Source organism: Hemitrygon akajei, chromosome 15 (assembly GCF_048418815.1).
Source record: "Hemitrygon akajei chromosome 15, sHemAka1.3, whole genome shotgun sequence".
NCBI lineage: Eukaryota > Metazoa > Chordata > Chondrichthyes > Myliobatiformes > Dasyatidae > Hemitrygon > Hemitrygon akajei.
This window is the reverse complement of record NC_133138.1, coordinates 16,219,998-16,235,287: the sequence shown is the minus strand read 5'-3', so window position 1 is coordinate 16,235,287 and position 15,290 is coordinate 16,219,998. Positions and strand designations below refer to the sequence as shown.

Genomic DNA, 15,290 nt, shown 5'->3' with positions numbered 1-15,290 from the left:
CTTTGTATCTCCTGTGAATGCCCGCTAGAATATGATTCTTAAGGTTGTATATGGTGACTTATATGTACTTTGGGTATTAAATTCACTTTGAACTTTGAACAATCGAAATTTGGGTCTCCTGATCTGGAGCATTTGTTTCAGTGTGGCTACAACCTTGAATGAAGTCCAACAGAATCAGTAAAGCAAATTATTGTGAGACAATTGTTTGCATTGCAAACAGAAACTGAGATTTAAAAGTCTGTGCGGAGTGAAAGGACGATCACAGGACAGCAGCTGCATTTCTGGCAGGCACGCGGCTGCATTTGGCACAGGCACTACAACTCCCAGCAATCGTTGCGAAATACATTTGTGCCGATTTGTCCTCGGTCCCGGGAGTGATCCCCTTGGCAACGGGATGGCCGCGCTGTCAGTCGGGGACACGTGACGGGTTACGGCTCTTTGTCCTGACTCACGCGAGGATGGGGATGTCAAGGGGAATGACGTAATGTGAAAGCACCTAATTTAAAGGGAGGGCGGGGAAAGCGAGGGGAAAGGGTATGATTGTTGCAGATTTCGCTCTTAGTCTCGTTGGGATCCAAAGTGTTTGTTTCAAGTTGTTGCACGAGGAAAATATAGATTAAAAATGCCACATCCTGTGACTCTTTACGGACCGTCACCTTGGGGCTTTAGATTAGTAGGAGGCAAGGACTATAGCCAACCCTTAACAATTTCACGGGTAAGCTACACCTCTCCATGGGAGAAACGCATTGGAAAGCTTCTCTTTCATTTCACTTGAAGCTGTTTACTCAGTGTTGAGGTCATCCTCGAAACCAGAGATTGCTGGCGACAATGTGTTAGTTTCTCCTTTTGATTTAATGTATTTGCAACACTTTAAAGGAATCTGCGGATGTTATAACTTGCAGCAAAGTTTTTCAAGCCAGTTGAATACAGAAATAATACTGGAATGGCTATCTAGTTTTTTTAAAATTTGGTTTGAGGATGGAATGTTAATATTCCCGCCAGCCTCCACCCATTCCATGAGGATTTGGGGTTTTGCATTTTACGTGCACCGATTGTTGTTAAGTATTATATACTTTTTTTAAAAAAACCGTACCCTTTCGATAAAGGTGTTGTACAATTGGGGAACCAGGTTTGGTGCTATTTGTACTTGGGATACTGGAACTGTGTGCTAACTTAGGTATTTACTTGGTATCTTGTCCTCGACATGAGCTCTTTAAACAATCACATCTATTATTATCTTGAGGGCATAACGGGCTACAGATCATGTCTTAAGTGAGCTTTTGATGAGTTCAAGACTCGTGCATTAAAATTAGGCTTGTTTTCCGGTGACTGGTGAAATGAGACTTGTTGAAAATGCTGAAAGTAGTTTCTCATAAAACATGAGCGACTTATTGCAACAAGGAAAGTTCAGGCTCGAAGGGAAAACACTACTTGGACACAAATACTGGATTTCTCATTGTGAATGCAACTTCGGGTTGAAGCATTAACTTCTACGCGGTTTAGTTGAAATGATTACCAAATGATAACGTTTTATAAATCAGATTATCTTTTAATACCGGTGGTTTATGTATAACTTTTTTGAATCACCATTAAAGTTATTGAATCTCTTGAATTCTAGTTAATATCAGTAATACACTGCAAATTTTTTACTTTCTGAAATAAAATTTCCATAGTATGCGCGTATGTATATCGCTCCTTGGTTTGGTTCCAGTTTAACTGAGTTCGTTAATTGGGAGGTTTGCAGAATTCACAAGGGACAGTAAATCATAACTACATCTTGTTAAAGGACAGCTTTAAAGTGGCGCATCTAGTGCTCAAGGGGCGTTTTAGTATTAATTGTGGGTATGATTAAGCCAATTTTCCATTTGTATCACGAATCCTATCAAGATACTTAAAGGGAAACGTCACTTGTATTACTACCCAGGCACGAACATTTCAAGGAATATTTGCCTCTTTTAACATGTGTGGATCAAACGCTTAATCAATTGTTTGGAGATAAAAGGGGTTCAAAAGAAGTTAACTAAAAGCTGGGCGTTTATAACTGTCTTTCACAAAACAAAATGATCAATCTGTTTACTATCATCAATTTGGAGTGCAACTTGAGAACAGATTAGTGTATATGTACTGTTAAAGTTGGTAAATGTGGTTTGTGAATTAAATTTCAATGTACTGGGTTAAAAAAAAATTCTATTCTGTAGCACAGCATTTTTATTAAAACGAATAACAGGACCAGTTTGTACCAGAGAAAACTATGCCAAATGTACTTTCCAACTCCCTGCATGTTCCTCTCAGAATATGATATCCATGCATTCTGTGTAGAGCTGTGACGTCAAGAGGTATCCAATGACTGACTGATGTGCTGTTGGATATTGTGCGGATATATGTAATGTATAAATAAATACAGCAGAAGGTCTAGGTATATGGTTCCAAGGTCTGTTTCTAGCTGAGACAGAGTCCAACACTGAGGAGACAACTGTAATCTTTACGGTTGGCCCTTGTCACACCAGCTCTTATTTTATTCATAGTGAGTGTCCTGTTAATCACATCTAACAGTTAGTAGGTACTTCCAGCTGCCCACTCTTTATCAGATGTGCAGTTATTAGCCAAATAAGCCACTCATTTCAGACAAATTTGCCCCAAAGGTGATTCTCTGCTTGAGGCCACAGTTGACATTACATGGGTGAAGACCATGGACTAGTTTGTGATCCTGAAGTTATTCTAGAAATAATATGCATTTCCTATGTGATTGTGTAGAATGAAGAACTTGTTCAAAACATTGTATATTGTTGGAGTACTTCTCTATGGTTTTCAAGAACTGGCATACAGCCCCCACTCCTTCCCAAACCCAGCACAGATTCAAGGCATATTTCTGTGTGCAAATGAAAAATAGATACCACCTCTATAAATAGGATAAATTTGAGATCATATGGACTTAAGCCAAGCCTTCAGTGATTCCAGGAAATGGAATTAATTTCATGCTGTATTGTAATGGTGATGTACATTGTCACATAGCTCACTTTTTATCCAAATCCATTCATTTCCTTAACCTTGACATTTAGCAGTTGTCCACTATATATGTCTAATTTGCAACCAATACCACATTGATTCTTGTGTAATCCTTTCAGAATTTGGTTTATTATTACTGACATGAGTTGATAAAATTGTTTTGTGGTAGCTGTAAGTTGCAAACCATAAAAACTGCGTTACAAAAAAAGTGCATATTTAACCTTATAAGAGATTCTTTTACTTTGCGGCAGTCATAATGATCCTTGTGACATTTTGTCTATAATTCTGTGTATAATAGACAGAAGGATGATAATTGTGGATTTGGTGATATTGGTTCATGGTGAGCCAATAGAGTATTGGTAATTGTGATCTGTTGTATAGTAGGGTAAGAGCAGGTTTTGTTTGACCTCTCATTTTAAGAGTAACACACACCGAATGCTGGGGGAGCTCAGTAAGTCAGGTGACATCTAAGGAAAGGAAAGAAGAGTTGACATTTCTAGCTGAGGCCCTTGATCAGGGCTGATGTATATGAGTACTTGATGGCTGCCATGCACAAAATGGACAGAAGGGTTTGTCTGTATGCTGAATTAATCTAGGAGTATTATTTGGAGCTCAAAAGGAGTCATTGCAGATCCACAACTATAAACGTAAAAAAGTGGAATCAAAAGTGTGGCCTAAAAGGAAAATTTAAAACCAAGTCCATTCTAAATTTGAGGATGGGCTGAATAACTAAATTGAAATTGTGTACGGGATAAGATTGGGTAAGTTTTCCTCCTTGGAAGGGAGGTTAGATATCAAATGCAGTTCTTGCTGTGAAGAATTTCTAGAATAATTTATTGGGTATTAAGTTGATATTTGTGCATTTGGTTATTGCTAAATGTTAAACTGTAAAGTTGGAGCAGAATGCTTTGTGGATTAAAATGGTCTTCGATCAATTTGACGACTTCCACTTAAGTAAGCTGCACTCACTCAAATAATTTGGCAATCTGATTCTTCAAATCACTTAATCTGTGAAGGTAGTTTAAGCAGCATTGCACTTAAAATCAAATTCTGGTATGAAAATAACCCCTAGTTAATTAGCTAGAAATACTTGATAGTGTGCTTTTATATCCATAATTTTTATTTAAAATAGTCCATTTTGTGTGCATTAGTCTTAAATCCCTTTATTTTTTCTCCAATTTGAGAATGATGGTGAGTTGGTGTAGTGTTCAGAATTTCAAATTTTTAAAAATTCAATCTCTACTTTGCAAATTCTTCATGTAGCAAAATTCTATGATGTCAGTTTTATCCCAAAGGTAAGCTTCATTCTTAAATAGTTTTACATTCTTAATGTTTTACTTTACATTCATCGTCATTCAATCTATACAGGGGCTTCCCGGGGTTACAGATGACTTGTGGAAGTCTCACTTTATGCAAAAACTATTTTTCAAGGTGGTAACATTTTGTGACATTCATTAATAACTGGATACTGGCTATTGGCAATGTTACAGTTAATATTCAGTGATGTAAGAGAATTATAGAAAGTGTATTTATAGTTATCTGATGTGTTATTGTAGAAAATGGGTGTTTACTGACTTGAGGATCAAGCTGCTTACGGACACATCTCAAGAATGAAACTCCTACGTAATCTGGAGACTGCCTATTTTCATGCTGTTATTGGTTCTATTTTTCTGTGTACAAGTCACTGCTTCATCATGTGGCATTCATGGATAAAACAAACTTTTAAGTGCTTAATGAAGCTTTTACACAGGGCTGAGCTGATCTGTCTAGTGACGGCAGGACTTTAGAATGCCGTCCTTTCTCACAAAGCCTTTACCAAATGTGAGCTTCTGTAGCATAGTTAGAACTGTTTGGAACAACAGTTACAACACCACCGTGCACAGCACCAATGCCACAAACGACAATTGCTTAACAAAGTTGGTTTTACTCACATTTGAAATTAATGGAGTAAGAAGATTCTTAATGAGTTCAAAGAATTAAAATGAGACCAGCTTTTCTGTCTATTATTGGGCTTGAAATTTGGAGATAAATGAGAAAATCTGTAGATGCTGGAAACCCAAGTGGCACACACAAAATGCAGGCCAGGCAGCACCTATGGAAAAGAGTACAGTCGACGGTTTGGGTTGAAACTCTGCGGCAGGACTGAAGGGGGAAAAATGCTGGGGAGTAGAATTTAAAATGTGGGGGGGGGGGGGGGAGAGAAACACAAGATGATGGGTGAAACCTGAAGGGGAGTGATGAAGTTAAGAGCTGGGAAATTCAGAGATCAGCATGTCATATCGTTATGATGACCCATAATCAGAATCGGGTTTATTATCACTGGCATGTGACGTGAAATTTGTAATTCCTTTTACCAGTTCTCCCTCCTAGTCAATTAATGAACTTACTGTGACCAAAGTATCATTAACTGAGTTTTCAAATTAAATCTTGGAAAGGAAAAAAAAACTACATTTTTATTCAGGTTTCACTGCCATTTTGGGTTTGGGAACATAGTTTGTCATATGCATGGGTATTTATTTCAATCTTCATGTTTTCTTATGCACAATAAATTAGGGGAGAGTAAATTTTCCTATTTCACCTCTACAGGTAAGGATGGGAGTAGCCTTACTCTTTCTTTCAATCTTAGTGACCATGTAACAGTTTAAAAGATGTATGTATGTCAATATACACACAATCTATCTGTAGCCCTACCAATAACAATAGGTTGAATTTGAATTAAAAGCTTTAGCCAAATCTATTAACATCATAAAACAGATAGACACGGAGAAACTCCAAAACAGGTTTTGAGCTCCTTGCCAACCAATCTTTGATTAGAATATTTATTTGGAACTAACATTCTGTTGCCCTACACAGGCTGAAATTTCGGTAGATATTGGCTGGTAAGTCTTTTTGGTTGACTGTTCTATAAAACTCCCATCTGTTTGGACTAAGTTACATTTTTTTAAATATAAGATCTGTATTAAGCTGGTGCAAATATCTGAAGTTAAATAGAGCCGATGTTTTGAGCCAAGACCCTGGGAGTGCATGCTCTGCATTATTCAATGTTAATTTATTAAATGAATTATTAATGGTCCTGCAGCTGCAGTACATGTGCTTGGAAATGTACATTTTTGGAAGCTGACCTTCAGTTGGATGTCTTTCTTATGCTGACCATGAAAGAAAAGACATCTACAAGTTTCCTTTACCAACCTGCTCTTGCTCATAATACAACCATGGGAAAACATACAATGACTTTCCACATATTGGCCTATTTGTCAATAAAGAAACACAAATGTCAAAATTTATCAGTGCCACTTTAAGCCCATGCAGCCTTTAGCTATTTACGGAGAAGCATTCAAAGACAAGCCAAACTTAGTATAAAGCTTATATAGTTAACTGAGTAGCAACAATCCCTACTTTGTACACTGGGAAATGGAATACGTACTGTAGGCACTTTCCAGTTACTAGGATATTACCATCAATGCTGTCCCCACAAATGTGGTAAGTTATCAATGAAACAACATGCAGCTTTTGCAGCTCCAATGCAATGTCTGCTTCATTCTTTATAACAGGATGCATTCTTTTTCATTTGGCACCTCAGTGCTGCTTCACAGGTTCAGGCACCGTAGTTCAACCTGCATATTCGAATGATGACTGCACTGGGTTTACACTAGGTGTTTCAGTTCCTACCATTTGATTAGTTGATGACTGTGTAAATGAGTGGCAAAACAGCAACTGTTGATAGGCACATGGAAAGAATATATTGCAGGAGAGGGATGGTGGGAAAGGTGATTGCTCTGCTGGGAGAAGGTGTGATGATTTATTGAATGCTCTCCTGTGTCATAATAAAGGTGGCCACTCAATTAATCTGGTGATGTGTTAAGGATATTCTTAAAGGCTCCCTTGCAATCAGTGCTGTTTCATGTCTGCCCAAAATGAAGATGTTCCTTAGATAGAATTGCTTTAAAGCCCAGGAATACAATGACCATAGCCTCCCAAAACAACACTCCCACCTGCCTTGTCAAGCACCACTTTTGCCTCATTAGCTAATTCAGAACTAGAGTAGAAGCAAGATCATTTTAATGAACTTTGAGAAGACTTTATCGAATCAATTTCCAAGTATGGCTAATATATACAACCTTCAGATTCATCTCCTTACAGGCAGCCACAAAACAAAAAAGAACAAATAGAACTGATTTTTAAAAAAATTGTCAAACGCCCAATGTGCAGAAAATCATGCAAACAATAAAATAAGCAAATAACATCTAGAACTTAAATTCAGAGAGCAGAACTGAAGTACTGAGGTCACAGCTGATCCAAGAGCCCATTAGTTGCAGGCCACAGCCTCAGTTCAGCGCAGAGATGAGAAAACCCTGCGGAGCAGCAAGCTGAACACCAGCCTGCCCCTTTCATCTGGGTCCCACACCTGACTTTTTCAATCTAGCTCAGCGTTTAAATTGACCAAACATTGGGTCATTCTTTGCTCTCTGACATGGGCCCTGCCACTTCAATACACTCTTGGGCCTGTGTCCTGCTGGCTCAATTTGGCTCAGCGGTTAAATCAGTCAAACCTCAGCTTGTTCCTCGCCCTCGTGTCTGGGCCCTACCACAACAACTCTGCTTTGTCTTGGTTCTGTTGCTTCAAATCAACTCCAAGTCCACTCCAGCAATGGCCAGACGTTGGCTAGTTCCCTGCTCTCGGGCCCAGACCCTGCTGTCTCAACTTGTCGCTTTGACTCCCCTCCAAATCCACCCCTGAAATGGACATATATCGGTTCATTTCCCCAATCTCAAGCATTGGTTACACCAACTCATTTAGCTAGTACGTGCTTACATGCTATGCTGCAATTGTCCTGCATCTTGGTGACAGAAGTTCACAGCACAAAAATTCCAGGTCATACAGGCAGTTTAAAAGCTCGACTCTGAAAGGGAACCTGCAGGCTATTGATTGCAGTGATAGTTTTTACAAAAAAGTGTGACTAATAAAGTAATAGTTATTTTTGCTGGCAGCAAGTCATCGCTGTACTTCACCAGTGCCATCTTAAACTGGTCTGTGCCTCTACATTGACAAAACTAAGGGAAAGCAATGCCAGTTCAGAAAAAATACTTTTCATAAAATTAGTGCTCAGTATTCTTTCCAATGATGAAATGTCTTCCATCTTGGCAATAAGGTTATACAATTGTACATTATTTAAACTACTCTGAAATGTAAGAAACCAAACATTGTTCTGCTACATCTTTAAGGCCTGTATCTTGAAAGAGGTTTTATTCTTTCCACTGAATCACTTTATTTTCTTGCTGAAAATTTAGTACGTATCCGGACCTGAGTATTGCAATTGAAATACCCAAGTGGTTTGCAGTCAGCACATTGTGGATTTAGTCATGAATTGCAGCGATGAATACAGCTGCATTAATCACTGTAGAGTGGTTAGGACATGATCAACTGTGACGTATAATTCTTACTTGTCTTTTGTGAAAGACAAATCTAACCAAACCTGATGTAGCCTCTTATAATGCTAATTCTACCAAGTGTTCTTTCAGATGGTAGAAAGGATCATTCCTTGAATAACAAAGTTTTAACGTACAACTTTTTAATTGCTGGACTCAACTCCTCTTGTTTTTACAAGTAGCTTTTTTTTAAATTTGGAGAAGTCTACTTGTAAAAGAGATTCAGTTCCATTACTGAACCAGTTTTCAAGGTAGACCTACTAATTTTACAAATGTGTCTATTTTATGAATTTTCACTATTTTCATTATGAAGGGTGATTGATAAGCTCATAGCCTAAGGTAGAAGGAGTCATTTTAGAAAACCTAGCACATTTATTTTTCAACATAGTCCCCTCCTACGTTTACACACTTAGCCCAGTGGTCGTGGAGCATACGGATCTTGGACCTCTAGAAAGTTTCCACAGATGGGTGATTGACAAGTTCGTGACCTACAGCAGATGAGTTGTACAGCTCTCGTTACATGCACATGCAGGTCAACTCTTTGAGTGATTATGCAGAAAGTTTGAAGTTAACAATTCATCTCCTTCTACCTTAGGCCACGAACTTGTCAATCACCCCTGCTGTGGACACTTTCTGGAGGTCCATGACTGCTCCACGACTGCTGGACTAAGTGTGTAAATGTAGGAGGGGACTATGTTGAAAAATAAATGTGCTAGGTTTTCTAAAATTGACTCTTTCTACCTTAGGCCACAAACTTATCAATCACCCCTCGTATGTACCCCATGATTTCAAGGACTGAGCTGCTGGTGTAAGTGGATACATTCTCTTAAAAGTTATTGCTTTAGAAATTTGGAACTGCGCAGATCCTGTGGCTGATCCATGCTGATATATCCCATGGCTGGAAAATCTACTCTGTGAACCAATGCAGTTTTCATTGACTTTCTTTGTATTTGTTTTTCATATTTCCTGGTTAGTCTAAAAGACTATATTTTCTTGGATTGCTCATGAATAAGTAACTGGATTATTTGACTGTGACATCTTTAGGTGATTTTTTTTTAATGACTGATTTCTCAGCAGCTTTGAAAGTTAAAGTGAAAATTTTTCTGGACTTTCCTTTCCTCAACCCTGAGACCCAAAATGAGATTAGTTGTCTGAGCAAAAATCAAAAATGGGTGCTTAAGAAAAGGAGGGTGAGCTGGCTCAACGACTATCGCCTGGTAGCGTTCACATCCACTGTGAAGTGCTTTGAGGCTTTGGTCATGGCTAGAATTAACTTTTGCATAATCAAGAGCCTGGGTCCACTTCATTTTGCCTACCACTACAACAGATCAACAGCGAATTCAATCTGACTGGCTCTCCGCTCATCATTGGACCACGTGGACAACAACAAGACCTATGTCAGGCTACTGTTCATTGATTATAGCTCCGTATTCCATGCCATCATCCTCTCAGTACTAATCAAGCTTAAAAACCTTGAGCCCCGTCCCTTCCTCTGCAACTGGACTGTTGACTTCGTTATCAGGAGACTGGACAGTGTAGAATCAGATATAATGTCTCCTTGCTGACGATCAACATGTTTACATCTCAGGAATGTGTGCTTAGCCCAATGGTCTACTTTAACCTTGTGACTGTGAGCAGGCACAGCTTAAATGCCATCTAATGGCACCATAGGGTTGTAGACTCAACGAACCTCATCATGGACATTGGCCTCCCCACCATCAAGAACATCTTCAAAAGGTGATGCATCAAGATTGCATCTATCATAAGGGCTCTTGCCACCCGGGGCATGCCCTCATCTCATTACTACCATCATTGAGGAGGTACAAGAGCATGAAGATGCATACTCAACATTTTAGGAACAGCTTTCTCTCCACCATCAGAGTTCTGAATGGACAATGAACACTACCTCATTCTTTTGCTCTCCTTTTGCACTATTTCATTGTTTCTATTTCTTACTGTAACTTATAGTAATTTATGTACTGCACTCTACTACAAAACAACAAATTTCATGACATGCGTCAGTAATAATGTGATTCTAGTGAGACATTCAACATCTGGATTATTGTATGCTGCTTGTAGAGTACACATCTCTAAGGAATTTCAGGATATTTCCTTTGGTATGGTGGTTGTCCATCATGTTTGGAAACCTGTGCTGGAGAGTTTTTAAAGTGGTACTACTGTTGCATTGGGCATTCCCTCTCTCAGCCTCAGAAGTCTAGGTCCAGTGGTACGAACAAGCTTCACAAACTGGGATCTTCCTTGGTTGCAGTGGATGACCATGATGTCTTCTGTGCCTTGTCTTGCCCTTCACTCTGCGTGGAGTGTTACACTACGGCCTTCCTGACCACTGGATCTCATTGTAGATCTCATCCGCCCAGTCCACCAGAGCTGATTTTGCAGACTAGGACAGGGATGCCCCTGTCTGAGGTGTGAAGCAATTAGCAGCGCTCACCTGGTTTAGCACACATGTTGAAGCTGTGTACCAGGGTGCGGCCCCTGTTGCATGCAAACAGCTACTTGGAGCCACAGATGAGAATTGTCTGGTGGGAACCAAAGGTGAGTGAGCTGCTACAGAATTGCTGCCCCAAACTCCTTCACCAGAGATGCTGCCCCTCCCCAGACGCCCCATACACCCCATACACCCCAACAAGACAAAAGTCATCTTTAATTACTTTTGGACATCCCCAGGTAAACATAATTTTGGAACAAGTGCTTTACAAAATACCTACAGAAATAAAAATTAACAGTACTGTTCAATTTTCTTTTTACATAAATGGAATAAAAGTGAAGGTGAATTTAAAATGTATCATTTAAATGTTGTGCAAACTCCAATATTTGTTGTTTTGCTTTAATGCCACATCACCATTGTGTTGTAATGTCACTAAAGTTGGTAGAACCTAACACAAGAAATAGAAGCAACAGCAATAGTCTTGTGCCTTCTCTATTGTCTAATACAGGGGTGTCAAACTCATTTTAGGTCACGGGCCGGATTGAGCAAAATGCAGCTTCATGCGGGCCGGATCAGTCCACCGCGGGCCTTGAGTTTGACATATATGGTCTAATAGATCAAATCTATGTTTTTTTTGTTTTAACTCGGTCTGTTAATTTTCCTTTAAAAAGAGAAAAATCCATAATGTCTTGGACCTATATGGAAACTCTCCATAGCGATCTTGGATAAAGGATTCCAAAAATACAATATACATGATCTTATAGATAGCTTTTTGGCTGACCCCATCCATCCCTAATCCCATTTGTCATAAATGATTAGTCCTTTACCTTTGAGACTGTGGCCACCCTGACATGCAGGCACACACTGAATGATTTCTCGTATATTATGGGGAAGAATGATTCTGTATGGTTGGTCTGTCTGCTTCAAATCTTTCCTCAAAAGTAAAAATTTCAGGCTTGGGAATCACTGAAAGTTTGCTGCATTCCTTCTAACAAAGGTATCCTTTCTTGAGTAGAGAGACTGACAGAGTACAGAGTCTTACTGTTTTTTGCACTTTATTATATAGTATTTTTTAAAAATATAGTACTTCTGTGAAACAACACATTTCACAACATACATCAATGATAAAAAAAATAATAAGCATAAGATTCTGCAGATACTGGATATCCAGTCCTGGTGAAGGGTCTCAGCCCAAACCGTTGACACTTCATAGATGCTGCCTGACCTGTTGAGTTCCTCCAGCATTTTCTGTTTTGTTAGTGATTTTAAAAAAACAGGATTTGTCTTAATACTGCTCTTAATTTCCAAATCCCTTGCTCCCACTTGCTTTAATAAATAGCTATTTCTTTTACTTCTGCTGTCAGCTAACTGATCTGTAAATTGATCTTGAGAAGTGGCATTGCATTCGCTATCTAATTTACATGAATCAGTAGAATTTTGGAAGGTGGCATCTAGTGAATCCACAATCTTTCTGGCTGCCTCTTTGAAGATATTAGGATGCTGGTTGTCAGGTCCTGAGAATCTCATTACCTCTTTAGATTTTTTTTTACCTTCCTTTCAGTTGGATTTCCAGGGTTTAGTCTGCAGTTTTGATTTGGGGTTCTTGTTAAGAACTCAGACTGTCCCCCACCCCCCCAGGTGTATTCCCCTAAAGGTTATACACTATTCCTATCTAGAGGTATGTAACCCTGTTGCTGGCTCTAAATTGTAAGTTCTGTTAACAGTATATTTAAAAAACCTTCTTCAGAAATCCACTGCAGTTCAATGACTTAGCTGCTCCTAAAGCTGAGATCTACACTTAAAACAATGAGAAAATGTATTTAAGGTGTCCTATGCAGTATTGTGGTTGATCCTTGCTGAAATAGTACTGTATAAAAAATCAATGAAAATTATAAATTGAGCTGTAATCCTAATTATTTAGTGCCCGTTTTGTAGGCATTAAATGACAGTGGTCTGTAGTGCCATAGAATTACTATACGCTCCAGAAACTGGCCACTTTGGTTTATACCCCAAATCAAGTTTCCTTCTTGGTTAGAGGAAATTTTTAATCAAAGTTGCATGTTTAGTGAATTACGTTGGAAGGAAGCACACAGATGCAGTCGTCATCTTTGAATGGCCAAATTGTCTTCCAGAGTAGATTACAAATTGGGGCATTTGAAGAGCTGGGAGTTGGTATTTGTTTGTGACATGTTGTAAGACGCTGAGGTTGACGGATGTGACAAATTATAAAGTTTAACAAAAAATGGAACTCGTTAATAAAATTTTAAAGAAAAAATACTGGAAATGGATGTTATTCAGCAAGAGCAAAATCTAGTTGTGATTTGCCTAGAATGCACTGCCAGGGGTAGCAACAGAGTGCGATAGGCACATGAATATGCAGAGAATGGAGCAATATGGATCATGTGAAGGCACAAGGTATACGTTTAATTAGGAGTTGTTAACTTAATTAGTTTGGCAAACAGTATGGGCCAAAGGGTCTGTTTTATGTATGTACTGTTATTTCTGCAGCATAGAATGTTGCTTTAATGCAGAATCTATACCCAGAAAATCAGGGTTGTCTGGGGCACCATCCACCAATTTTTCAAAATCCTCTGCTGAAATCTGAAGCTAGAAGCAATTCTCTTTGTAGTTGAATGACTAAATTTATTTTTTTGTTTAAGTTGTGGTAGTGCAGAAAAGTCTAGACTTGGCACATGATAGGTAAAGAGAATTTCTCCAGGGGAAAAAAAAAGGCAGGAATTAACTTTTAAACAAAAGCTTGCGAACATAGTAAATCACCACCACAACCCCCACCCAACATTGTTTAGACTAAAAACATGTTCTGAGTGTGCCCACAAGTCTCCAGAGAACATAATGTGCAATGTCTGTCATCTGGGAAGCAGACAAAAATTCCACTTGTCATTCAAAGCATACCAATCCTTTGTCTGTTTTTAAGATAATCCACACCACTGGCCTTAGTGTGCCATGTGAAGTTTGTTAAATTAGCATTCTAATCGTGACTGATACCATTTTGTGTCGAGATTTGCGCTTTTGCCGATCAAGGTACAACATTCTACAAAAGGCAACCAGTTACACATAACTTTTATAATTAACATAAAATGTTATAATTATCCAGTTCTTAGAATGCTTTGTTTATACAAAAGTTAGAAAATTATTAATGATACTCAGCATATCAGATGCAACCTGGACAGTGAAAAAACATTATTTCTGTGCCATATAACTCTATGATCCAAAATGGGTCCTTCAGCTCAAGTTTTCCATGGTGACCAACTTGTGTAATACCCATTACATTGTTGGCATTTAAGGCAGCAATGAAGGTCCTCCATTTGTCTGATGTAGAAGGATTATTCATTGCTCTTTCTGTAACAATCAGTTTTTGATCAGAGTTTTTGGCCCCCCCAGAATTTGGTGGACTACTCTTGATCAAGGCCTCTACCCTTTGACCTGCTTGGCATTGGTGCCCCTACCACAAGCCAAAGTCCTGACTCCATCTGATGTAGCATTCTGGATCGTTGAGGCATGCAAGCTTTCAAACCCAGAAGTTTGTGGTCCTCCTGGAGCATGGTGACCAAGGTGCTTATCCAAGATGGTTCCATTTGCCCGAGTTGGCCTGTATTCCTCTAACTCTTCAGATTTATTTAACCTGTCCAAATGGCTCTTTAACTGCTGTAATTGCAGCACCCTCTTCTTCCTTTGGCTCTTTATTCCATATAGCCACCACCCTCTGGGTGGTGGGTGGGAAGAAACTTGTTCCTCGCATCCCTTTTAATCTACTCCTCTTAAGCTCACCCCTTCAAGGTTGAGACTCTTGCACCCTGAGTAAAAGGACTGTAGCTATTCACCATGCTACTAACCCTAATTATGGCCTGTGATCTTATAAATCTGCAAGGTAACCTCTCTACCTCCTTCACTGTGTGCGGGGCAAAAACATTCCCAGTTTATCCAGTGTCTCCTTGTAGCTTCAGCCTTCCAGTCCAGACCATACAATCGTCCTGCAGCTCTCATTGAGAAAGGGGTGCAGAAACCTGAAGCCGCACACCAGGTTCAAGAACAGCTACTTCACTTTAACCACTTGGTTCTTGAACCAACCTGTACAACCCTAATCACCACCTCAGCACTATGACCATATTGCACCACAGGGATATTTCTTTTGTCCTTAATTGTACAATTTATTTTTTATTTTATTGTATATTCTGGCAAATTCCAATTTTTCCCACCCCCCCACCCCATCCTTTTTCCATTCCCTGTTCTGGATACCTTCTCCCTCCTTTCCTTCTCCTTACCTACTCATCACTTCCCTCTGGTTCCCTTCCACTTTCTTCCATGGTCCATGATCCTCTCCTGTTAGATTCCTTCTTCAACCCTTTACCCCTTCAACCTATCAGCAGCCACATTTTACTTTAATCAC

The 15,290-nt window shown here is 39.2% G+C and overlaps 1 protein-coding gene across 1 annotated transcript in view; it reads left to right on the top strand.

The window, feature by feature from the left end:
• The first annotated feature begins 522 nt into the window (after positions 1-522).
• LOC140739189 (PDZ and LIM domain protein 4-like) overlaps positions 523-15,290 on the top strand; it is a 107,170-nt gene continuing 92,402 nt past the window's right edge. The window contains exon 1 of the mRNA XM_073067238.1: positions 523-715. Within this exon, the coding sequence (XP_072923339.1) occupies positions 623-715 (93 nt within the window). The 5' untranslated portion in view covers positions 523-622. The remainder of the gene's footprint in view (positions 716-15,290) is intronic.